This window comes from Columba livia, chromosome 12, assembly GCF_036013475.1.
Source record: "Columba livia isolate bColLiv1 breed racing homer chromosome 12, bColLiv1.pat.W.v2, whole genome shotgun sequence".
NCBI lineage: Eukaryota > Metazoa > Chordata > Aves > Columbiformes > Columbidae > Columba > Columba livia.
This window is the reverse complement of record NC_088613.1, coordinates 2,098,615-2,125,830: the sequence shown is the minus strand read 5'-3', so window position 1 is coordinate 2,125,830 and position 27,216 is coordinate 2,098,615. Positions and strand designations below refer to the sequence as shown.

General features: G+C 44.5%; 1 protein-coding gene across 1 annotated transcript in view; it reads right to left on the bottom strand.

The window, feature by feature from the left end:
• Positions 1-27,216, bottom strand: part of TRPC5 (transient receptor potential cation channel subfamily C member 5) — a 95,272-nt gene that overhangs the window by 38,226 nt on the left and 29,830 nt on the right. Inside the window, exon 3 of the mRNA XM_065077227.1 lies at positions 12,294-12,815. Within this exon, the coding sequence (XP_064933299.1) occupies positions 12,294-12,815 (522 nt within the window). The remainder of the gene's footprint in view (positions 1-12,293; positions 12,816-27,216) is intronic.

Here is a 27,216-nt window from a genome sequence, read left to right as displayed (position 1 = left end):
AAATCAGTCCACATAGAATATACACACATTAGAAAGCTTTAGCTCTTTTAGGGGTGAAGTAGTCTGAAACTGTCATAATATCGTGGAGCTTTTGTTATCCATAATTTGAAATTTCTTCGTAAAGTTAAGGAAACAATCTTATTTCTGCTTTGCAAATAGACAGACCTGAGATCTGGAAAAGCAAGCTGACTCCTCCAACACAACTTGAGCCCAGGCCCTTCTTGAGTCCAAGTTCCATTTCCCTGCTAGTAGGGTCCCAAATATGATTTTTGCAAAGCCTTTCATTTGCCATAGTTAGAAATAGCACATAGGCTTTTATAATTTCACATGAACATACCGTATGTGACAGGATGTCCTGGTTTCAGCTGGGACAGAGTTAATTTGCTTTCTAGTAGCTGGTATAGGGCTGTGTTTTAGATTCCGTATGGCAAGAATATTGATGACGCGCTGGTATTTTGCTTGTTGCCAGGTAGTCAAGGACTTTTTGGCTTCTCATGCTCTACCTGGGAGGGAGCAAAGCCCGGATAGCTGACCCAAGCTGGCCAAAGGGAAACTCCTTACCGTATAATGTCACGTTCAGTACAGAAACTGAAGCTGGCCGGGGGCAAACACAGCTGCTTGGGAATGAACCGCCTATTGGCATCACAAGCGGTGAGCAATTGCATTGTGCGTCACTTGTATTATTATTATTATTTTCTCTTCCTTTGCTGTCCTATCAAACTGCTGTTATCTCAACCCACAAGTAGTTGGTTTTTTTCCCTTTCTGATTCTCTCCCTCATCCCATTTTATGGGGATGAGCGAGCAGCTGCGCAGTCCTAGTTGTCATCTGGGGTTGAACCATGACATAGGATTTGGTATCAGTTGAAGTTTCTGCAAAATGGAGAGACCATGATAATTTTAAAAACTGCATATTGTCCCAGTTTTGTAGCTGGTCCAGAATCAGAGGCAGATGTACTGTAACAGAAGCTCTCTATTTGTTTAAGAAGATGAGCACATGACTTGAAACAAGCATGGTATCTAGTGTTTTTGCCACGGATTGCTGCATTTCAGGAGCCTCTGGTTTCTGTTACAAATGGCAGCACAAGACATCATCCCACAGACACGATGGAGAATGTTCTGATAGTTGCATTAATGGAAAGAAATGCGTCCAAAAGATGGCATTCATACTCAATTTAGCTAATGTATGAACTAAGCATTCAGTGCTATGAAGCCTGTGGTAGTCCTGGCATAACTTTTTCCAGCATTGGCCTTACCTGTAGACAAAGACTGGAGATGCATTTCTGGGGGATGTAATCCAAAGAGCAACCTCCTTCTCCGTTACCTGTTCAGCAGAACCTGTCCCTAGCTGAAGATGCAACTCAGAGTATGCTCTTGTGAGGACAACACCACTATGTCATTGGTGGGCAAGATACTCAATCTCCTGGCTTCTAAAAATGGGGATAAGTATATTCTGCCTTTCAAAAAGTGACATCAGCAACTTCAGTCATGGTTGGGAAGCACTCTGAGGGTAGAGACTGCTGCAATACAAAGTCTTTTTGTTCTCTCTTTCTTCTTTGTCTTGCCAGGATCTTTGTGTAGCATTTGGCATGCAGCTGGATTGTGCTATTGCAGAATTTCATTTTCAATGTTCATCATAGTAATTGTCACCTGCCCATCTACCAAGGCGAAAGTTTTTAAGGGAAAAAAGCAGCTGCTGGATGGAGTGTCTTTTTCTTACTATCTAATCTTTACTGATATTTTCATGTCACCTAAATTCTACTTCTTGGGAATTAAATGCTTTTTGCATGCTGCGCCATTAATATAAATATCAAACACAGAAATTATGTTCCATCCCCCCTCGCCTTATCTATGGGGAAATCCCTTATCTCTCACAGTCATAAGTAATTTAGAATCAGACACAGATGGGCTGAGATGTGAATGCCTCAGGGAGCAACTGAAATAGCTCCCTGATAGACATCACAGGGGCTGAGCACAGTATCTCTCTGCATTTATTCTGATTATCGGTGACGGCTGCCAACAGGCTCTTCTGTTTGGAGTTTGTTGGAGTTCTTTCCTGTACTCTTGCTGTGGATTGTGATAGTAAATGCTCTTCATAGATGAATAAGCACTAATTTGTAACTGCAGAGCCCTGTGTTAATAAGCAGGACGGAGTTCTCCTATCAGTCAGCTACCTCAGCTCCCAGTGGGGTCACCACTGAGAGCCCAACATGCCATGGGAGCCACAAATTACCTTTAGCTCCCCCGACACTCATTTCTGTACGTTAGATCTCCCCAGCAGCACTGCAACGTTCCTGTGTTTGGGGGTATCATTATATGCTGCTGCCCTCTACAATTAAAGCTATTTTGGCTTTGGACAGGCAGATTTTGACAGGAACTGAGCTAGATTTTGCAGTCTGTGTGACAATCGGGCAACTGCAGTGTCTGACATAGTAGCATAAGTGTATATTTTAGCCAGATCTGTAAAGTGTGCAGATTTCCTGTGAATCCAATTGTGTCGTGACAAGGATCAATGCCCTTGCCTTGCACTCAGCAGAAATCCCTGTCCCACCCTGCAGAGGTGCTGGGAAGGGACACGGCTCTGAAGACACTTGTGTCCCCGCAGCGCTGGGACCAGCAGGTGTGTGTCCCCCCCACCCCAGGGCACTGGCACAGAGGTGCCTGCCACCCACACACCAGTACAGCCGCAGACGGACTGCGGACAGCACAGCCTTTCCTGCTGGAGTTTTCAGAACCAACTCGCTAGAACTTTTTTCCTCTCATGAAGATAAAACTCCCACACTGTCAGTCCCACCACAGGCTTGGGTTTAGCAATCAGTGCCAGATCTTAATGTCTTAACCCACAGAGTGTAACTGTCCAATAGCCCAAATACTTGGCATAACGTCAGCAGGCACATGGGTCACACTGTGCAATAAAGTGATGCTTTAACTTGGACTTCAGGAAGATGAAACGGCATGCAAATGAACTTTTAAAATACAGCTTCTTTCTGCACTCCCGAACAGGGAACTGCTGGAGAGGGTCCAGCGTAGGGCAACCAAGATGATTAAGGGAGTGGAGCACCTCCCTTATGAAGAAAGGCTGAGGGAGCTGGGGCTCTTTAGTTTGGAGAAGAGGAGACTGAGGGGGGACCTCATTAATGTTTATAAATATATAAAGGGTGAGTGCCATGAGGATGGAGCCAGGCTCTTCTCGGTGGCAAACAATGATAGGACAAGGGGTAATGGGATCAAGCTGGAACACAAGAGGTTCCGCTTAAATTTGAGAAAAAACTTCTTCTCGGTGAGGGTGGCAGAGCCTGGAACAGGCTGCACAGGGGGGTTGTGGAGTCTCCTTCTCTGCAGACATTCCAACCCGCCTGGACATGTTCCTGTGTGACCTCACCTGGGCGTTCCTGCTCCAGCAGGGGGATTGGACTGGATGAGCTTTTGAGGTCCCTTCCAATCCCAAACATACTGTGATACTGTGATCCTGCAGGTGCTCCTGCCGAGACCCAAGCAGCACAGCACAGCTCCAGTGCAGCAGAGAACCGCTCTGCCTCCTCTGAGCACCGGGGAAATACGGTTGCTGAACCAGCTTGATTGCTCTTAAAGGAAATTCCAGTGGGCAAAACTCAAAGAGCTACGTTTCTAAATTAGACCAAGACAGAAGAGAGAAACTATCTGTGGCCTAATTTGATGTCTGCTGCAGAGAGTCGGAAAGCCCTAGGAGACCAGATATTCTACATAAAGTACCAGCCTCCTCAAGTTTGCAGTGTTACAAGCAGTGAGATGAATAAGAAAATCCTCTTTTGTAGCACATTTCTTTTTAAAGTTCAAGCTTGCTAATGACTGCAGAGTTATTTACATTCTGCTGCTGAAGTGTGAGCTGCAGAGGGTAAACACCTAATGGTTGTTCATCCTGTTAATTAAGTACTTTCTGCAACAGGCAAAAAAGGAAGAAAGGAGACAAGTTGAAGGGGAGGCTGTATAACTTGGGGAAAAGGCACTACAACTCAACGTTCCTCTGCCAGCACTTCCAAGAGATAATAGTTTTTTCTCAGGAAAATACAGGATGAATTTCCTATCAAAACCACAGCTGCTGCTCACATGCCTGTTACTCCTGGCAGCGAAGCGCTGATGCAAACCCAAACTGCAGCCATTCCTGCCTCTAAGAAGATCAGTAGCTGAGCTGGAAGAGTCCTTCAAGAAAACCAGGTGCTACCCGAATTGCTCAGGCCCTCTGCTGGTGAATAAAACAAACTCCAGATCCTCCACAGATGACCATATGGCATCAAATTATAAGGAATTTTGTCTAATCTGTTCTTAAAATGATATTTTAAGTGATGATGACACATTAATCTTCACTAGAGGTCTCCTAAGCATAACAGATCTCTCGATGGTAGCAGACATGAACTCGGCTTAAGCAGTAGCAACTGGAAATTCATCAGTGATTTGAACGCTGGCAAAAGGCGAGACTGAACACCCTCTAAACGCCTGCTACACTTCCATCAAAATTCATCCTTTTCACAAATTTATGTTGAATTGCTTTAAATATTTCAATAAAAGCGGGCTCACGGATTCTAAGACTAAGGTAGAACCTTGCAAATCCTGGGTACCTACCCATGGAAGAGGCAATTATTTAAGCTTGAAATTAAATCCATGTCTACTCAGAGTGCTTAAACATGTGTTTAGCTATAGCTTTGTATTTATGGCCTGTGTCAGCAGGATTTAAGTGCAGGTATAAATTCTGCATTGAACAAAGGCAATGCCGAGCGGCGCTTGGGGAGGCCAAGCTCTGTTAGCAAACACCCACCAGAATTCGGCTGGATCAGACCCCCAGCAACACTCCAGACAGAAGCAGAACTTTTCAGCATTTGTTTTGGCAGACAGTCCATAAATACATTCCTGTAGAAAGTACTTCAGCAAATATTTCATGATACAGTTCTGCTACAAAGATGAAGGAGGCCCGGACTGGGTTTGCAGAGGCAGAGCGTGGTCCCAGCAGGTGCTGAATGCGAGCGGTGCACCCCAGACAGAATCGGTTCATTCACAACAGAGCGGCTGGCGTCCAGAGCTGAACGGGGTATCGGACACGTCCCACAGAAGCATTGCAAAAACTGTTCAGAGACAAATCTTGCAGATTTTCCCAAGTCCTCTTGCAGGCAGCACTTCAGGAGTTACAGACCTTGCAAGTGAACACGGGCGCTCGCACAGGCTGTAGCTGAAGTGGAGGAGGTATTGACTTTTAAGTGAAACGCTGGGTTTCTTCTCCCTAGTCAATTTCTAACATTTACATTAAATAAGTGATAAGCAAATCAAACACGAGAATTTTAAAAGTCATTCTTGAGTATTTTTAAATACATACCTACTTTACCCTATTAGTGTTGTTAAAAAGTTCTAAAGAACTTTTTCATTTGCTTCCTTTCTGACCTGAGTAATATCTATGCTGAAACTATTTAATTTTGATTTCTTTTTTCTTTCTACCTGACCTTCTCCTGCATGAGTAAATTTACTCCAATATCCAGGAGAACACCGACCAGCACACCATAAACACTTCTCTCATTCTTGGGAACCTCCAAAGGCTGCCTCTGCTCCTGAGTCATTTTCGGGACACATTCTTTGCTGCAGGATGTTTACTCAGCCGGCTCAGGGGGTTGTAGAGGAAGAATAAGAACACGAAAGCTGCAGTCACAGCTTTTAAATGCCATTCTGCACAAGAACTGCGTTTGGGCGGGTTATGATTGACCCATCTATCCATCTCACTTTTCTTGGAGTGAAGAACTATGAGGTAACTGTGTTCCCAATCATGAGACGCCTAAACGGCTCCTCGGGATGATGACGGATCTGATGTATACAGAAGGGGTGTAAGGGGAGTGTAATCTCGGTTCTTTTCTCTCTAGATTTTCATAACACCCCTCACTAAGTGACAGAAGTAAAGCCGAAATTCACAGAAATCAGATAAATAACAATGACTGCTCTATATCCAAAAAGGAGAATCCATAGCAATTTATTTTCCACAGAGTTTATTATTTCAGGGTATCATTCAAAGTGAAGTATGAAATAACATGATATACTCTTCACCACTGATGTAAAGCTGATTCTGAGAGGCACTCTCGACCTTCAGATGTGATAAGACTGAACATTGGCTTATACAATATACAAGGCACCACTTCCTTCCAGTTTCTGTTGTCCATAGAAAGACAATCAATCATGTCCCATACTTTAACTTTGGCTTCTCCAGCCTCTTCTCTTGCTGTCAAGAAGATGGATAGGATACATGAAGTTAGGGAACTGACAAACTCACTAAATAATTCTTGAATGTTCTTAAAACAGTGGCAATCCCTTTAGCTTTCAACATATTTCCTGTCTTTGTCCAAGAGATCATTTAAGTCAGAGGCAGGAGGCACCAAAAATGACTTAAAGAATGATCCAGGCATTTACTGCGTGCTGCACATGACACTAACACATTACACAAGCAGAGTCCTTGTCCTTCACTGACATACTGGTCTTAGGTTGTTTTTTCAAATCTGCGCATGGCAAGATTAGTCACAGATGATTTTGCTGTCAAAAGATGGTCTTCTGCAGTCCTGCTCTGTGACAGCTGCAGTATGTGGCTAACCTTCAGCAAGTTAGAACATTTTGCTGCTGTGTGAACAGTATACCAAATAATAGTGTTTCCTCAAATAAAAATGCAAGTCCACTTTGTCAAACTGATGAATCATCAGTTCTCTGACTACTTTGTCTTCCAAGTCTGGAGAGAAGCTACACTTAAACGTCACTTGTCCTAATTCCGGTCACACCAGGCGGCTGCAGGGTTCAAATTCCCAAACTGAACAGGCCCCCCAAGTCCGGCCGCCGGGTCTGCCGGGAGCAGCTCAGTTACTGCCGCAGCCTTGGGAGGCTTTGTAACGTGGTTTTCTGCCTGCTGGCATTGAGTCTGAGTGAAAAACACCTTCATTTACCATAGGCCACTGTTCACACATCGGATGGTAACTTGGCTGCATACAGTAATGACCAAATGCTGATGGGAAGTGACAGGTGACATTGGTGCTTTTGAAATCCCTGAATTGACGTTCAGGTTTGTGATGTAGGACATATCTGGAGGCAGCATAACCACACCATCCTCACCATCTGATACCTAAGGGATACGGTTGTTCCAGGTCCCTAGAACGGAAAAATCCCTTCCATGAGGAGCAGCTCTGCTCCCCCCATCTAGTCCTAATAAAGATCTTTTCATGACCTGGTATGATTTCATTCTAGAAACCTGAAAGTAAAAGCCTGTTTATTAATCTCCTGAGTTGTGCAGGCTCACTGAAAAGCTCGCTTTTTATTGTGCCTTTTAAGAGTGCAATACAAATATTCAGCCCTGTATCATTATAGCTCCAGGCAGTGTGGCAAGAAAACAGACAAAACCCCAGGAGAATAACTTGGCAGTGCCTGCAAGCAAAGGAGGATGTGTGGCTATCCATCATCACACCAGAATGGCTTTCAAAACAGGTAAACAAGGTGCCGTAGATGAGCTTTGATTTTCGCAGACCTCACACTTCATTTTTCATGCATCTCTGATATTTTCAAAAGCTCTTTCGCTACACTGACTGAAGTGCCCTGAGAAATTTGCCAGGTGTCTGTGCGCTCCCTGGAGAACGAGCAGCAGTCCCTGCTCCCAGCCGCAGCCCTGCGCTCCACACGAGGCAAGACACGGCTGACAAACGTGTGGCACGGCAGGAACGGTTCTTCATTCACTCCAGTACTTACCTCAGGAGGTACCTGTCTATGGAAATACCTTGGGAAAAAAAAGAACTAAAACTTTTGAAGCTCCATCATGAAAAGAGCAAAGAATGCTGGTTTTAAATTAGAAAAGCAAACAATTCTACTTCTCTCCTTTCCTGTCATTGATTTAAGTACAATGAGTAAGAGAGACAAAGGTTAAGGTTTCTAAGAGGGAATTTCATGCAATCCTTTGATCTAGTTCGGTGAGAGCACTAAGCAATACGGTCACAGGTAAAATCCATGTTTGTAATGAGCGCTTTGCACTGTGTTTTTACAGACACACAAACTGTATCTGCAGCTACCAGTACCAGAGAAATGCAAAGCACTGAACAGCCACTACCAGGATGTTTCACTTCCCTTTGCAGATGTGAATGGGCTGTGCTGGCGAGCAGGAGGCAGAGCAGGCAGAGTGCATGTGGCTCAGCAGAATGCTATAGACAAGGAGAAATCTGCCCTTTACACCTGGCTGACCGCTGCGCTGTGCTCGCTTTACATTATGTGGTGATGTCAACAAACTTTAAAAGCACGTAAAAATTGTATTTGCATTCAGCTTACGCTCTGATTCTCTAATACAGCAACGGTACACGGTACATAAAACTGTGCTTTCCATCACTGGCAAGATCCTAAGAGATTACTTTTCCCCATCATTTCTAAGAAATGCAAACAAATTAACAAATGCAGAGCTAATATGGTGCCAGAACAGTGTAGTGAAGATTGATCCTCAACAGCTGAGCTCTACCTTTTCATACTACGTCTTCAGCACCTTTCTCCTTCCAAAATCAGTCACAAATAAAAGAATTTGAAAAGTAATAATATGAAGGCAAATGCCATACACTACAGAGCATTTACAAAAAGTTTTCGTGTCTCTTACACCATGAATTCATGTGATCTTATGAAAATAATTCCTTTCAAAAGTGGACTTGGAGGAAGCTGGTGTGTCTGTGCTGGATGTAACTCATCCTGGTCCGCGGTGTACGAGAGCTGTCAGCATTGTTTCTAATATTTTGTGACTGCCATGCAAACACCAATCGCAACTATTAAATCCTTCCTGTCTCCTAAAGAAATGACTGGGGCTCTTGTAATTTGAAACTGAGGACACTACTATTCTACACTTGAGATGAGATGGAGACGGAGCTTGTGAACATTGCACAGCATGGTTTTAACATTTACTACCATAAACCATAAAATACGCTACAAAGCTACTTTAGGGCACATTTTAATCTTTCCTGTATAACTGAAATTTTTCTTTCCGTGTAAACAGTGATTTACCTTCTAGGATAGATGGGCTTATTAAAAACAACCATGAACAGCAAGAAATTTCTTCACCATTGTTTTGGCCTTCCTCCAAAGGAAAAAGTTCTTCTTGCTCATGAGTGACAAATTCATCAGTTTATAAAATACTTAACACACGTAACGTTTGGGAGAAATCAAAACTTGTACCTCCCAGGGTCTTTTGTTGAAAAGAATGGGAGGTTTTTCTACCCTTGTCAAGACGAAACCCATTTGGAGCAAGAAGTACCCATAGATGTCTAGCTTTCCCATTGGGATTTTTTGCAGTCCTCTATGTTCACTGCTGGAGATCATCCACCTGTGCTAGAAATGTCAATGCTGTTACTCTGCTGTACCTGGAACAAACCAGCACCTGCTCTTCAGTATGGGAGTGTGATGGGGGGGAAAAACGTACGGTGGGTTCAGCTGAAATGCCTTGGAGAGAAGAACACTGGATAATGTGCCTAGTGAAGAGAACTCTTGACTGCCAAGATCACTTGTGCTGGTACAAAGAGAAAGTAACTTTAAGATCTGCTCCCTACCCAAAACGCACAGTCCTGCTCCTCCATCCAAAGGCAACGATCTCTTTATCGATTCTCTCTCAACGACTTCTCTAGAAAGAATCAGGAGCATTCCTGTCTGCCCCATTAAGCTGAAATGGCATCATTTCATATCTTGGGGGAAATTTTGAGGTTTATTTCACTCAAAAAGAAAAAAGCTGCAGGAAATTTGTCTAGCAATTAGTCTAATATCAGTGTGAGATTCCGCATTCTTTATGTGGAATATAAAGAACTAACACCTGCCGTAACAATTTACAGCCCCAGAAAATAACGAAGGTCCACTCTGGATTTTCGTCTTAGGCTACCAGAGATTTGACTTGTAACTTTGTCAACGTAAAGATATAAAAAGCTTCTCCATCCAATCCCATATCCATTTAATGTCAAGACATAGAAAGCTTCAGTGGAAGAGGATGATCTGCTTTTGAAAACTGCTGTTTCTCTCTGCAGAACTGCCTTTCGCAAAACCAAACTTGTTTCCATTTTCCTTCCTGTCTCCACAAAAGTTCTCTCAGCCTGATACTCTTCAATCACGATTAAAAGGCATTTCTCGGTGTTGCCCTGACAAGTGTTCCTACTCATTTTTGTTCAGATGCTGGCAATGACATTTGTCTTGCTTGGTGGTTTGTACTGGACTAATTATCATGATAAGTAAACCACTGCAATATTTTGTTGCACACCAACACTGTCTTGCAGGATGCATCTCGTATTTGTGAATGACCAGGTGGGATGAGGGGGCTGGGAAGTGCTGGTTTCCCACACTCATTGGTTTGGTCCCTGCCCACCAGTATTCTACCTGGAATCAGCGCTGACTTTAGCTGGCGACACAGAGCATATTTGCTATCATTTATATGCTGGAACTGTCATGAATATGTCATAAAACATAGCATTTGCCCATATGCTTGGAATTCAATCAAATATGCCTAAAAAAAAATTGATAAAAACTGTCAAGCGAGCAAGCAAAGACTAAAAATTTCTTACTTTAAAAGAGCTTCAGGACCGTTCAGCACTACATTTCAAATATAGTGAACTCCTTCAACCTTGCAGCTTCCTAACGTGAACACAAGATCAGGGTAGCCACAGATTTATACTTGGATCTCAATCGTGAGCCTGAATTGTGGCAAGACATGAAACCAGCCGTGACCTACAGGCAGCAGGGCCAGGGGTGTCCTGAGGCCTGTGTGCGGGTGCAGTGTCTGTGGTCATCGAGCCAGTAAAAAACCTGTAGAGTTTCTGGCCCTTCTTATATTCATGGAACATTTGAACTGAGGTATTGAGGTACCTTCTCCAGATCAATTCTTCATTACTTGTTCATGTTCCTAAAGCACTTTGTGGTGTTAGCTAACCATGTCAGCTCCAGTAAAAACCACAACCTGACCTGAAGGCAGGAGCCTTGCTGACCCTTCTTCCCTGGAGCGGTCCAGCACAAGCAACAAGTGATCACGTGCTGGATCCCCAAAAAACTGAGCCTTTGGCTCCAGCTTGTTGTGTCAAGGGGCTGGTACTCAGGAGGTATAACAGACAAAAGGGAAGAAAGGAAAATCTGCATCTTTCGCTTCTTGGCTGTTGCACGTCGCGTGACATGAGCAGCCTTTATGGGAGGTGGGTATCGTATCGGCTGTCCTCATCTGGGTCAATGCATAAAACAAAGCATCAAATGTGAAGAAGACTGTGCAAAGAGTAACGTGGCGGGCTTTTCCACCACTCCTGTCTCCCTCCAGACACAGAGGAATGTAACAGACGTTGCAATTCAGTTCCTCAACCAAGCAAGATAAATTCCCCCTTCAGATAACCTGGAGCATCACTGGCCAACCGTAATACATCATCTGCTAAATTCAGTCCAGGTTTGGAAAGAGAGAGAAAATCCAGAGCCAACTAATGAAACTGTTGTCAGCATTTTCCTTGGGTCCGTGGCCTTTATTGAATCATCTTATAAATCTCTGGGCTTCTGAAAGGCTCTGTGCCCTTTAGCTCAAGTATGTCTTTCCTTTCTGGTGCTACGGGCAGGAGTTTGAATTTCTGGGAATTGCTTCTCAGTTCCTAAAACACAGTTGAATCAAGGAGCAGGAATCAACCCAAGGTGCCGGTATTTGCATGACACGATCCGCTCCCTAGCATCACGCGAGCACTTTCACCTAACAAAACTGCTGGCAACATGGAGACCTGGGAAGAGTGAGCACTTGTGATCAATCCTTCTCTCTTTCACTGCTGTCATTTCTCTGCCCATTATGAATTAGTGTTGAATGGGTGCTAGGAAGTGTTTGGTACCTGGAGGAAGTGAATGGTATATTATATTATTTCCTGCAGTCAAGACCTTCATGAGCCAGGCAACCCCTTCTACCCTTTGGCTCCTGAATAAAAGCAGCATTTGGAGCCAACCAACCTGGAAATCCCTGGAGGCTGTTCTTTGCAAAGGGATGGGCTGCAATCAAATGGAATTCAAGTATCTGAAACAGAAAGTGTTGGTGCTATAGAAGCCATAACCCACTGCAGCAAGTCCCAGTGCTGTTGCCCTCAACTGTCACCAGACTCGTGCTGTTCCCCAAGGTGCACCGGACCTCCTGGTTTGTGACATTCGCACATGGCTGTCCACTCATTCCAAACTCAGCCCTCCTGGCTTTCAGCTACCAACCCTGCCCAAACCCATGGAGACCAGAGACATGAATCATTTCACCAATACAAGAAGCCATCACACACCTTCACATGTAGATGCCTCTTACCTCTTTCTGGTGATACTTTATTGCTACCTTTAGCTTTGCCAAATCATGACATTTTTGGGGATCCAGCTCTTCGCTTTGATCATCTCTGTGATTGAGAATGATCTCCAGTTCTCGGGAACTCCGTGCTTGATCTAAAAGGTCCTTAGCAAAACGCTTGCACTGCTGTGAAAGCTCTTCATATTCAGCTTTGAACTCATTTTCCACTTTGCTGAGCTCCTTCAGCTCCCAGCCCAGTCGGAAGGCCGTCAAGATGGGGTCCTCGCTTGATAAGGCAATCAATGAAGGGCTGGCCAAGGCTTTGTAGATGTTCAGCCGTGACCTGGAATGCCTCAGGCTGTCCACCTCTGAACTGGAGACACATTCCACACAGTTGCATCTGATCTGGTGCGGGCGTGGAATTGTTACCCGTCTTTGGACAAGCAGTTTGATGATTTCATAGTTGTTGGTGTGAGCCGCCAGCATTATTGGGGTGATATCTGGAGTGAATTCTGAAAACTGGGTGTCCATCATCAAGGTTGGAACCTATATAAAGGGATGAACCATAGTCATATTTCATGTGTTTTTATAACAGCCTCTGCTCTTTCAATTCACACACGCACTCTGCTCTTCTGGCAAAACCACCTTCCCCCAGACCGTGCCCGTCCACCTCCTGAGCAGGAACCATTCACTTCCCAGTCTGGTGCCAAAGTCACTCACATCCCCAGCTGAATGCTCTAGATGTGAACCTGTTCTGAAACGGGTATTGGTTCATATACCAAAAGACAGACTATTGTGGGGAAAAAGGAAGACAAAAGGCCCAGGTAATTACACAACAAGAAAGTCTAGAAAAGAGTAGCCACTGAATATATGTCCGTAACTATCATTATTTGTGTTATATATCTACATTAGCAGGTCAAGTACCTGCTTGTAGCAGGCCCTACGCAAACCAAACCAAACACTGGTCTGCAGTTGAGCAAAGCTCTTTCTCACCTTTTCTCTCCCGCTTTTATTTGAGAATACTTTTCAGTGGAAAGATACATTACATAACCGTCCTTAGAAGAGATTTTTTTTTTTTTAAATGGGTTTGAAAAAATTTAAATGTAAAATTAATGAGCCATAGTCCGCTACAAATAAGACGCTCCAGGGTGTGCATTATTCAGCTACTGTTGCACTTCTCAAAAGATGAACTTAATGCACACCCTGTTGTGTCTTATTACTATATGCAGAGTGCGAAATTAGAGCAAAATGCTCTTCCATCCCAAGCACGCGGTGTGTTTCCATTTGCAGCGCAGGCAGCTCTCTTTGTTGTGTGTTAATCACTACTCAAGCACGCTGTACTCGGTGTGCCCACCGCTCCGGCCCGGCAGCCGGCGGCCTGCTGCTCGGGGTGATTGCTGGTTTGGGTGAACAGTACGCCCGCTTCCCCTTCAAATGTTAAAGGCATTTCAGAGAAACCATTGTCAAAGAGTCCTAATGACAGGAAACACTACTCAGTCTAAAAAATCCAAAAGTAAAGCAGTGATAAAGTAGCATGAAGTAACCGGGTAGCAATCCTGTAGGATACACCTAGGACTGGTTATGAGACAGCGAACCGCTGGGTCTGAACTCCCTGCAAGTTAAGTGCCTCTATAGCATTAAAGAGCTAAAGGCTCCCAGGCTGCAGGTGACTGATAAACCTCATCGTAACCGGCTCCGACAGCAGGACAGGGCCCGTTCGCAACACACAGCGCTCAGCCGAAGGTCAGCGCCGCGCTGAGATGCAGGGTCCTGTAATGGAGGGATATGAGGGATATCTGCTACCCTGGATGCGGCACGTGAGGAGTTAAATCTGGGCAGCCCACAGACACAGGTGTGAGGAGGCTTTGCTAACAAGGCCAGACCCCCCAGAGGCAGCCAGGAGGGAACTGCCTATAAATACGGCTCATGGAGGAGAAGAGAGAATGGTGGTGAGGATTTGCTGTGGGTTGTGGATGGCTTGGCATCTCTTAGCAAGGTTAGATTAACGTATTTTAAGATACCCAGTAACAAACAGCTGAAAGCAGATCTCTTTGTAACATCTCTGACTTACTTTCTTTTCCTTTGCTTAGCTCATCTAGATAGCTTGTTAAATGTCAAGAGAAATGTGCTGGGTTTTTTCTTTCTTTTTCTCTCAGAAGTGTTTTTTGAAGCCCTGGTGCTTGAATAACTGTGTTTATCTCTCTTCCCTCCTTTTCCAGTCAGTCACTGGCTGCTGTATTTGCGGCCTCTGCCTCAAAGGATGAACGCTTTCCCCCTCTATCACTCCCATTACTGTCAAGTTTAATCTTGTTTTTCTATATGGAAGTTATTGTACCCAGGGCTGTGAAAAAGATTGTTCAGCTTTACACAGATGAGGTATTCATGTTGCTCAAAACATGAAATGGGCGCTTGCTGACGAGGCAGTAATGTTACAGGTGGGGATAGTGCTAATCTGGTCTGGTGCTGTCTGCTCCTGAGCTCTTCTAAATCTGGATCTAGGGCTCTCAAAATGGCTGTCACAAGGTTTGGGATAAAACAGGGGACATCTATGAAGTGATCTCCCATCCCACATTATGGCTGCTATCGCAAGCCCTCACCCCCAAATGGAGCACTGTTATATTTGTTAGGTCTCAGGCAGTCGCTGTGTGGAAGGCACGTTTTCCTGGGCCGCACTTTTAATTTAGGAACAAGAAGCAAACTGGTGGTGCAGAGACATAGGGGCTCCCTGGCGTCTGGGAGCAGGCCTCAAATCACAGGAGCTGAAGCTTATTTCTGATTATAGCTGAGCAGAAACAATAAACTACCAAAACCCAGCACAGGAGTAGTGCCAACGATGGCTGCTGCGGCCTCTCTCCTGTGCCTGGCGGAGCCACGGACCATGTCTTGGCTAAAAATCATACATCTCGTCGTGAATATTTCTGCTGTTTTCTTGCCCAGTGTTTTGATAACCTGCATCTTAACAAACAAACTCTTGTTTCAAAGCTGTGGCTACGCAAAGCAAGCCTTTGCAGCCTATATTCTTTGTGTTATCACTGGAGAGGCAGCAGAGATGACAACGATGCGTTGTAATTGCTGATGTTCCTCCTGCACAACTCTGACAGGTTGAGTTCATGTTTAGATCAACGTCTTCTGTATCTTGGGTTAACTTACAATGATGGAAGCAGAAGAGGAATAAATTATTCTACCCCAAGGGCTCTGCTAAGCTCTTCCAAGGTTATTTTCATTAAGTGACCTAAATAACAAATTCTTTTCCATTAACCTCATCACCTGACTGAAGCTGTTAAGCTGAGTCCTTCAGAACCTTATTGTCACTCCTTGCATAGGAGCACGTGCCTTCTCCATATTTCATCTTGGTCATGTTCGCTTAAGAAATTAACACTACCATCAACAACAAATGATTGAATGCTTGTTGCTAAACTTAATCCTCATAAAGGCAGGCTGCTTACCACTGTGCCACTGCTTCTCTGAACAATACAGCCGCAAGTGGAAAATCTCATTTATTTAAAAAGGTGGGGGGGAAAAACAAGCTTAATTCATTAGAGGAGAAGAAAATGGAGGATTAACTCACGTAAATGCACTGTTCAGTATAGCTGAGCTCTCCTCAACCAACGTGAGACTAACGTGAATGCTTCTTTTACAGATCATGGAAACTAATATCTGGGTTTAAGCACCAGAAGATTTCAAAGCAACTATAGTGTTTCTAGAGCATCTGTCATCTAGGCACGTAAAATAAAAGGACAGCTAGGTGGAAAAAAAAGCTGTTTTGCAGCAAAGGAACTTGCCAGTCGAGTGCAAAATCTTGAACTCGGAGGAAAGAGCCTGGCTCTGTGTAATGACTATTCGAGGCTGGTTTTCTGTCTCTGCATTTATGCCCCTGTGTATTGATTGACAGTCCTGATGATGGTCTGGTAACCCCACCAGACACTGGTCTCCCTCCAGGTTCAGGTGTTTCCATTTACTGGTGCTCACAGCTGCAGCCTCCCCAGAGAGCCCTTCAGTGCTTCACACCTGAACTGAAAAGACAGTATCTCCAAAGTGAAGCAAAGCCTAACCATGAAATCCTTTACTTTCTTCATTTTGTTAATCTCTACTTGTAAACTTCTTGGGTTAGAGACAGTCTAAATATACAACCTGCCTGGCATTGAGAACGCTGCCACTGTTGTTTGACAATAACTAGTAACACTTTTACCTGTTGCAGGTGGAACTGCCACATTTTCAAGCTGTCTCCGTTCCATAAACTAGCACCTCACCTGGACTGGCGTAATGAATTGTAAGTACAACCCTGACAAACTGTAAACATATTGATTTGCATTATTTTCAGCTTGTATAACTTGATACAACTGTATGCTACAAAACATTCTCCAACTGCCAAAACGCTGGTTTACTAAACAAAACAAACTCGTGCAACCTCACTGGAAAACTTTAAATGCAATGCTTATAGACATGCAAGCGTAGGTAACTTACTGAGCAAGGATTTCCTACTTCTAGTCTGTTTTTCTGCATGCAGCCTGTGTGAGAAGTGCATGTGCCATCCACAAGCGCGGTAACAGGCACAGCCAATTTCTGTCACTCTAAACAGAAGATTTTGTACTACATCAACTCGGCACAAGGCTCGGCAGTCAAAGGGCTTTAGCAGTGGCTGTGATTTTGTTCAGAATTGCAGTCCTGTGGTACTTGTAGCTGCAGCTCTATAAATAGACCATGAGAGACAGAGTCAGTGTTGCCAGACTGCAGATCAGCCATGTTACCAGCAAAAGGGGCTTGAAAAAACATGTATTGTGACTGGCATGGCCAACCGAATCCTGCCCCTTCCCTAAACCCATGAACAAATGCTTTTATTGACAGAACCCATGGGCATTTATTTCTTTATGTGGGACTCTGGAAAAATGTTACATGCGTCTATAAATTCAAGCATTCATCTTATGTGATGCAGTGGTGCCACTTTCAATGAGAGTATCTTAATCAGAGGTGCCTTGAGAGACATCTTCTATCAGGGTGATGACAGTATCTGTATTAACAGGGAGGTTGGGTTTTCTCCAAAGAGCAATTCATTGAATGAATTGATGTAATTTGGTTAATGAAATATAATGAACAACACAACTGGTAACAGAAAAGTAATGTACTTTGAGGGCTTTTGTACTGGTTACGAACAAGTTTGTAATGGCATAAAGCACCCATGGTTGTAGATGTACTTTTGGGCAAGCTCTGCTGTCGCTACTGAAGTATTCTGGTGATTTGAACACACTGTCCCACAATGTCCAGCTGAAGAAAAGGCTGCTGCTGGTCCAAAATCTGTAATGACTTACATGCCTGTAAAGACAAAGCCTCTCCCCCTCAGACTGATACTGCAAAACAGAGAACATTAGCACCTTTTAGTGCCTTATAGCAAGCCAAACGCTGATAGGTTACTAGATGGTACATATTAAGACTGATAAAGGTATCTTTGAATAAAAAATAGCATGATATAATGCACTGCCACCGAAATAATGTGAAAAATTAGATTTGTGATACGTCAATAACCAAACTTCTCCCCCTGCAGCCAATAAATAAAAGCAAAATACCTTAATCTAAATATATCTGCTCTAGATTCTTCAAGTTTTAATTTGGCTTCTTATCCAAGGGTTTAAAAATGGAGGTAGACCCAAGGGATTAGTTTTCAGAGCTAAACTGAAATGTAGTGCATTTGACAGAGGCAGAACTGCATCAGGGCTTGTTGTGTTCAGCCATGTGTTTAGGAAACACAGCACAGCCAGGAAGATGATAAAAGATGTCACCATTTGTGCTTGATGCTACGTGACTTCTCTTTCGTTGGGGATTAAAAAAGAGGAATTGAGAGAGAAGCCTTCAGAAGGAAAGGATTTTGCAAATATGCATTTAAATGGCCTATGGCAACTTATTCCAGCCAGAGCACTGGCTCTGAGCCAGCCTCCCTTTCTGATGCAGGTGGGGGAAATCAGATGAGCGCTTGATGATGGACTGAAGACAGACTGCAGCCAGTGTGGAGTTTATTCTCCAAGTCACAGGGGGATGCTGCTAAAGACTCAGCTTGTGTTTGAGCCTCTTGTATGTGAATGAAATGCAGTCTTGAGGATGGACTGAGTTCCTGTGTCTTGCTCCAGCTGAGAGCTACTGAACACAGCAGGGAGAGGGGCTGGAGCGCCTGCCCTGTGTAGAGAAATGAAACCCATGTTGTGCCGTGAGCAATTGCACCCTCTCCTGGTTATGCCTCCTCATCTAAGAATGGTTGGGAAGTTCAGTGCAGTCACAACTCAGGTGTTATGTCACATAACCCCTATGATATGACCAACTATCAAAAGAACCTTGTTTTTACCATACGCTGGCGCAGCCTGGGGCCAGCTGAACAACGGCCAGTTAAAACAAACAACGGACAAGACTTTGGGACTGTTACAGATCCAGACATTAAAGAAGCTGCTAAAGTGGCGTAAGTGCTATCAGTTTGGAAATGAATTTTGTTAAAGAGCTTACTTAATCCAGTCCTGCACATTCATTAGCTACACTAAAGGCCCTGGAACATCGCTGCACCTGAGGTGTTTTTTCATTTTATGGATAAGCATTCCCCTGATCCCAAACATGCTGAAACCAAGCCAGGCCCTGCTTAGCTGGAAATTTGCAGGCCCTGTCTTCGAGGTCATCTGCATTTTATTATGGCTACTCTTTTTCTAAAATTTTCCAGGACTTATTCTGGTTGGGAAGATTTGTCCAGCTTTTTAATTCATTTTATCTGCTCTCTGTATTTTTTTAATTCTGACTTAGTGGCAACAAGGACAATGTGTACTAATATAGGCTAATAATCATACTATCTATAGCTTTTTATGTCATCTTTGTACATAAAATGTCCCTATTTCCTGTAAAGTATTACTGTGTGCGGATGAGAGACGTTTCATTAAGTTTAGGTGAGGTAATGTGTTGCTAACAGGGCTTGAAAAGGGCTTTTTGCTTGGGAGAGGCGGAGTAGTGTTCCTATTCAACCACGTTCCTCTAAAAAAGCAAAAAGAAAGTAATTAGATTTGATCACAAGACAAGCTCACAGCATCACAGGAGCCAGTGATGGCATCTGGTGCCAGCCCAGCGCTGTGTGATGTGGCACAAAATGCATCTCAACACTCACAGAGCAGGAAGCCGCATTTCTCCCCATTTTGTCTCTTAGGCTGCGCTTTTGGCATTGTCATCATACTAACCAAAAATATACCGTGGCTTGTGAAAAGACCCCGGAGTTTGCAATAGCAAAGAAATGACTGGTGGCAGGGTCTTGCCTGAGAATGAGATCTGTGTGGTTGTGATCTTCCTTTAGTGCCACTTAGGCAGTGACTCCCTTTGTTATTTCTAATGCTAGGTAGTTTACAACATCTAGCTAACGAGATGCTCCTCATGCTTCAGAGACTGTCTCTAACGCATCATCTGCCCAAAGAGCACTGAAGTGGAGCACACGAGCCTCTCGCGCTGCCACCAACACGTGTGCAGAATGATGCTCGTGACCCTGAGCCTCTCGCAGGCTCGGGCGCTTTTCCAGCATGGTCTCCCAAGGCAAGGACGCATCACAGACCTTGGCTTGCAGTGTTCTCTTGCTGCAACAATGCAGAGAAGAGCAGGGAGAATATTGTTCTCAGTGAAAGCTTTTTTTATTTCACAGAATCCCAGAGTGCCAGGGGTTGGAGGGCCCTGGAAAGCTCATCCAGTGCAATCCCCCCATGGAGCAGGAACACCCAGATGAGGTTACACAGGAAGGTGTCCAGGCGGGTTGGAATGTCTGCACAGAAGGAGACTCCACAACCCCCCTGGGCAGCCTGGGCCAGGCTCTGCCACCCTCACTGAGAAGAAGTTTCTTCTCATATTTAAGTGAAACCTCCTGTGTTCCAGTTTGTACCCATTGCCCCTTGTCCTACCATTGGTTGTCACTGAGAAGAGCCTGGCTCCATCCTTGTGACGCTCGCTCTTTACATATTTATAACCATTAGTGAGGTCCCCCCTCAGTCTCCTCTTGTCCAGCTCCAGAGCCCCAGCTCCCTCAGCCTTTCCTCACACGGGAGATGCTCCACTCCCTTCAGCATCTTGGTGGCTGCGCTGGACTCTCTCCAGCAGTTCCCTGTCCTGCTGGAACTGAGGGGCCACAACTGGACACAATATTCCAGGTGTGGTCTCCCCAGGGCAGAGCAGAGGGGCAGGAGAACCTCTCTGACCTACTGACCACCCCCTTCTAACCCACCCCAGGTACCATTGGCTTCCTGGCCACAAGGGCCCAGTGCTGGCTCATGGTCACCCTGCTGTCCCAAGGGCCACCAGCTCCCTTTCCCCTACACTGCTCTGCCCATGCCTCTTGTTGCCACCCAAAGACTGCCCGTTAAAATGACAAACAAGCCATAGAGGTGCTGTTCTACTTTGCAAAGCCCAGCACAGCCTGATTCAACAGCCACATAAGGATTAGGGGACTCCTACTAAACCATCCTCTTTATAGACCCCAGAGCTCTGTTTTCTCTCATCCACACACAGTAATACTTTACAGGAAATAGGGACATTTTATGTACAAAGATGACATAAAAAGCTATAGATAGTATGATTATTAGCCTATATTAGCACACAATGTGAGCTCTGTTTCTGCTATTGCACCAGGCAGCCTCTCCGGCATGTGTGTCAGTGGAATCTGGATAGCTGCGTCAAAGCCTCCGTTGGCTTTCAGAAGTCATACAGACCAGAGGCAAAACCGTGCGGTGGGATGTCAGGGGGTGGTTAATGCTGTAACTGGGGCTTATGAGCAAAGGGTGCTGAGTAAATCAGGCACATTCATGCATGCTTGGTAGGTAATGAAATACAGGTTTTTGAGGCTTAACACCTTAATCAACAGATCTATAGAGAGACCAAAAGTTCACTTATGTCGGAACACAAACAGGATTTTTTTTCCCCTACAAATAGTTTGTCACGGGCAGTCCATCCAGCTGAATCCCATGCACCCATCACTCCTCACCAAAAATACACTGTACAGAGTGCTGAACGCAGGCAAATGCCAAGATCCCTTCCACAAATTAATAAAGATAATTCCCCGGGAAGCATCTTGTATAACAGCGCATTCCTGACTTCTCCACCTGTCTATATGTTAAATTACCAGCATGACATGTTTGTGCATGCTGTGATGCAGTTCTTGGCTTGACCTCACCAGCTCTCCTAGGAACTAATAACAGATTTTCTGCTGGCCCAGGAGAAGGAACCAGTGACTTATTTGCCCCTGTCATTTGTCTCGTAGCTGGCACTGCAGCCTGTGAGCCTGAGCCCCGACGCTATCGTCAGGTCTATGCCATATATCACCAGAGCTCTTTGTTTTGCCTCATACCTCCTTCTCATAGATTTGGGGAGGAAGGTAGTGGGGAGGGAGGAAAGATATTCCCAGTTAAATGTAATCATTAACTGAAGTGGTCTTTGGTTTCTCTGTTGTTTAGTTTAATTAGATGAGATTCATTTCGAAGGCAGCCGCCAATGTCAAAGGCATGTTAACTATAGCTGTGAATTATTACTGCATCAATAAAAATAATGAAAAGCTTGGATGCTAGCAGAGCCATTAGGCTTTGGAGCAGTAACAGCTAGTTTTCTGGTTTCAGACACCATCTTTCTTCCTTATTGTGCCTTTCAAATATTTTCATACTGAGAACTTGTGGCCAGTTTTTCTCAACTGCTTCTATTCTTTAGAACCTGCTCTTGCTCAGAGTGTATCTAATGAGGTTAAGCCTTCTCTTTTCACTTTGGCCGTCTCATATTAACATGGAAATCACTGGTTTGAGTCACGGCAGAGGGCACAGAACCTGTACTGAGTCACAGCAACCAGCCTGTTACCCTCGCTGTTCCAGCGCTCGATTGCAAGAGCTCCACAAGAGCAGGTTCTGCCTGTAGAGATCCTTGATACAGATGCCCACATTTCAGCAACACCTCCCTGAATTAGCTCAGCTTTTGGAACTCCAGGAGAACGCACCTACTGCTGGTACGCACTGGTGAACACGGCAGGAGGGCTACGCAGATCCGCCTGCACTTCAGGCTTGCTCTGATCGCTCTGTGGTACTTCACACCTCTGTAATGCTCCACGCTTGCTGGCGCCGGCCTTGCCTGTGATGTTTCAGGAAAAGACAGTGCATGCACCCAGAATATCTGTTACCACCACGTAAGCAAGACGTCTTTGCTCAACATGTATCTGAGCAATTTCCCCACATCCACCCTAGGCTTATAGGTTAAGAGCTAGTGCTGCAAGGCTTGGCAGTTTGAGCCGGGAAGTCCACGTGTCTCTCATTCCTCTGAAAGAAACATAAACCTTTCACTGAAGGAGGCAGGAAAACATTTCTCACAGCTGCAAAGCCCAGAGCCGCTGGTCCTGCGCAGGAACCTGTGTGCACTTTGCCTGCAGGTGAGACACATCCACAGCAACCACGTCAGCCAGGGCGTGAGGAACACTGGCTGCTTCTAAAACGTCTCTCTTTCAAGTAATAATTGCCTGCAGAATCTAGCTTTTATGTCATATCTGACAACTGATCCACTTCCTTTGGCTTAAAACATCCTGTCGGTGACAGCGTAGGGCTGACAAGGCCGGCAATGAGCTTGTGCGGCTAATAAGTATCCGCAAGTCTGCAAAAAACAAGGGCTGTCAGTGGCAAGAGCTGAACTCTGCACTGGACTCTGCACACAGGACAAAGAACCCTACGTGAATAGGAAAATCAAGCTAAACCACATTCAGTCAGGAAGGTTACTGGACTTGACCAAAAATAAAATTGTTTAATGCAACGTAAAATTTCTGGTACACAAAAGATGGTCCCTAGGCTGTTGATCTATGATACCTACACAAAAATTAAGGCAGGTTTTCATTCATCAGCTCATCTGAAAGAGGATTTTTGAGGTCACATTTTCAGTTTGCTAATACTATCAGGTGCAGCAAACTTCCACCAGCAGGTATCTAGCATTAGCAACTAAGACTGGAAACTTGCCTTTTATTCTCTACAGTTTCCTCTTCACAACCATATTCTTCCTGAGCTTATTTCTGTAAAGCTCCTTTTTTTGGAAGACATATGGATGGGTATCTGAAGAGATCTCATTGGTGCAGGAGGCCTTTGGACCATCGAAACAAACTGCATCACAGTTTGAAATAGCAAGATCCCTTTTCTTTTTAATTCTCGTGATTGAGGAGTTGCATGTGTAGTCCCATCTGTGAAACAGATCAATTTGGAGCCATCTGCCACCAGCAAAGTGCTAATTTTGGCAGATACCAGAGAGATGCTAGTATCATCCTTATGTAAACATTTGATGTCAGCTCTGATTGTTGTGAAGAATACAGCTTCCCGTAAAGGTGCTTATGGCTTCAGCAGGAACGTGTAGTAGTTCAAAGGACCGATTCCAGCTTCTTAAAGAACAGAGGGAGGGCTCAGCAGTCGGCCCAGACCGTGTCGGTGGAGAACTGGGACCGCTGCACAAGATTCACGCAAGAAGCTACTAAGAAAAAGCCCCTGGAAGCCTCATCTGGAGTCCAAGGGGAGAGTTGCACTGATTTCAGTGGGCTTCAAAATGTCTGGAAATACAACTGTTACTGATGATAAATCGACAGCGAATCAAATGCGTAGAACAATGTATTTCCTGCTCGTTGCTGGTTCCTATAGAGTAGTACAAAAGCTCTTCTTTTGCCGTTGTTTGTATTGGTCCTGTCCTGTGTACAGACAGTTCTGCAGTTTAACATTCCTACCCCAAAGGAGATGAGCCACCTGACTCAATAAGCCTGGGCCAAAGTCAATACTGCATCTATGTGTGCTGATTTTCACTGTTCCTAACCTAGTCCTGCTCTTTATTCAGTGCTTTGTTGTCTTATTTATTCAAATAACATGACACCTGTGTGTAAAACCTCAATATGGATTGCCAGGCCAAGCAGTCTCAGTACGTGTACACTGTTCTTTTGCCACTACGCAGTACAAGATCAGCCTCTTCACTGTCAAAGAGCAAACAATAGCTATCAAAGCACCAGATTAGGCTCACTTGTGTTTCCTGGAGAATAAACATATTCACTGACTACAAATCTCGACAGGAAAAGCAACACTTGCATACCCTTCAGGTTCCATGAATATTAGTTTGTTTTCTTGTTCCTCTTAATATTCATGAATAGACTGCTTTCTTTCCAAATGTCTGTCATCTGTTTGGGGAAAAACAAACTATCCTATGATTTAAGTGACCAATCAGCAAAACCAAGTGACTGGCCAAAGCAAACTATGGTTTAAAAAATGAGCTTTGAGAATGGATTTGAGTAAATGATGTAACCAGCGAACTTGTAAAAACCACAGAACTAGAAGAGCTCTTGTGTTTCTTCATCTATTTTGAGTCGATAATTGAATATTCCTTTATTTCCCTGAGGATTTGGCTCTTGTTGCTGTGCCAGGTCCAGCCCACGTCCCGCCGGGGTCAGCAAAGCTCCGACCCGCGCAGTCCCAGCAGCGCCACGTGCACCAGATGCGCAGCCGCATCCTCCCTGCCTGGACCACACCTGCACACCCGCGGTAAAACAACATCAGAGGTGTCAGGACCGGGCAGAACTGATTTGAGGAGAAATGCTGAGTTCTTAAAATAGCCTGTGAACCTTGCTTGGAGGTAAACCTGAAAGGGAATACATCTACTTGGACACATCACTGCTCAGCGCAATCATCTATCATGTGCTTTGCAGCAGCTTTTAGAGAGAGGTGGATCACGCTCCTGGCTCTCACCCGTTCCACATGTAAACAGAGTAATTTCTTGCTCTCCCGAGACACCGTGTGCACGCACGGCTGCAGTGCGGAAGAAGCGTGTTGTTATAGTTACTGGCTATGACTTACCCCTGCCATTGTCGTGGCATTTGCAGTAAATGGCACTAAACCAGCAGTGTAGCAAAGGTTTGCAGAACAATGCCTGCCTGTGTTCGCTTAATAACAGGACACGAGCATCTCTGCCGCCCAGCCTCTTCAGCCATTTTGCCCTGTCCCTTACATCACGAATGAGACCCTGATTCTCTTAACGTAAGGAACACAACAAAGGTCACTTCTTATATTTGAAGGTTTTTTACTTTTGCTCCCTGAAAAGGTCATCATGCAGGGGAAAAGCAGAGCTCTTCCCCATGGGCAGCTCTCAAGAGACGGGTATGGAGCGCCCAGCACACATCACCTCTTAGAGATGCTGTGGCTGGCGAGCAAAACTGCTTTGCAGGTCAGGTCTGTAATAATTAACCGAACTGATGTGAACAGCCACAAACAGGACCAGCTCTTCATGCCTGGCAGGTAGAGACACAGACTGTGGTGTAGAGTCAAATAATAACCTCACAGGCCGACAGCAGGAAAATGGGAACTAACAGGTTTCCACAGGCAGATGGATTAAGGCAACATACTGGACATTGAGGAGAGAGCAATGAGAAGATGCTGCTTCTCACCTTTGCCTGGAGTGTAGCGAAGAAAAACAGCCCCTAATTGGAAACAGGCTGCTACAAGTGAGTCAAAGAACTGCTTTCACACAGGTTTGTTCAGGCAAACTGAACCTTCTGTACATTTAATTAACAGATCACACTAAACCTTATATATAAGAAGTCCTGTAGCACTATCTTACAGATGCCTCAGCCAGACAGAAACGATTCCATGAAGTGTGAATTTGTGTTACTACTCTACCAAAAAAGCAGGTTTTAGAACATCTAAGTAGCTGCTTAGGTCAAAGCTGTGCTGATCTGATCTATCAGGTGCTTTTTGTGAAACCTATTAGGTATGGGATTCCCAAAGGACTTTCTGAGAAAGGGCCCAGCAAAGATAATTACTGAATGTATATCGATACTGCTGTTGGAATTAGCATCAGGAACTTGTGTTCAAAAATCCCTCCTGTGTTAGCTTTGTGTTTTGAGAAGCTAACCAACTTTGACCCAACTTTGCTTAACTAAGCACTTCTTTCCAATTAATGTTGTATTGCTATACATGAAATAAAAGTAAATTACCACCGCTGCATGAACTATCAGTGAAACTGCTGAAATGGAAGTGCAGTCCTGCAGTCCCCTACCAGCAAACACTGCCTGCAATCTGCGTGAGAGCTGAACCACAGCCGGAGAAGTTAATCCTAGTCTGCACATAGGATTTGTATCACGCCAGTACTAGTCTAAAACGTACTGATGAAATCTGGTCTTGTAACAAACCTCGTAAATAAAACCAAAACTGGCACCACATCTCTTCTCCCACACGTGTTCTCCTACAAGTTGTAAAGCTGACAGCAGATGCAAACCTAGCTACAGAAGGAGAGCTGCACATTGGCACGGAGATAAAGAAAAGTGAAAGAGACCTACTATGAAATGTGTCACTGAACTAGAGATGTTGGAGCTGAATTTCAGGTGCTGTAAATCAACGTTATTTCATGGACCTCTGTCCACTCAAGCCAGTAAGGCTGTGAATTTGAGTGGACACAAGCTTTGGTATTCAAGAGATCTTGCAGAAATCCACGTGAATCCCATCACTTGCTTTCCATGACATTTCAGGAGAAACTCGTCATTAATCTGCAGTGGTTGCTGGCAGCTCCTCGTGATACTGAAAAACCTTCTATTCTACTTTCTGTCTTGGTCTATAGCATGGTCAGACTTTCTAGAAGACCAAGAAAAAAATGGTTCAATCTCCATCTGTGATCCATATTTTGTTAATTATTTTGTCACTTATATTTTGTCAGACTAAAACCTAGTACTAGCATTCCAAGTTTGAGGCTTGATAAAAGAGATTCCTAATCTCTCTAGTGCTTAAACCACACATTAGAATCACATTGCTACAGCATGCAGAACGCTGCTGTTCCTAAGTATTAAGCTGAGCAGTACTGAATGTTGTCAGGGTTGATCTTTATTGTTTGCTTTGGCTACGTAAAATTACTATAGAAAATCTATGTACTAAGAGGCCTATCCATTGAAAACTTCTCCTACTATGATTGACTG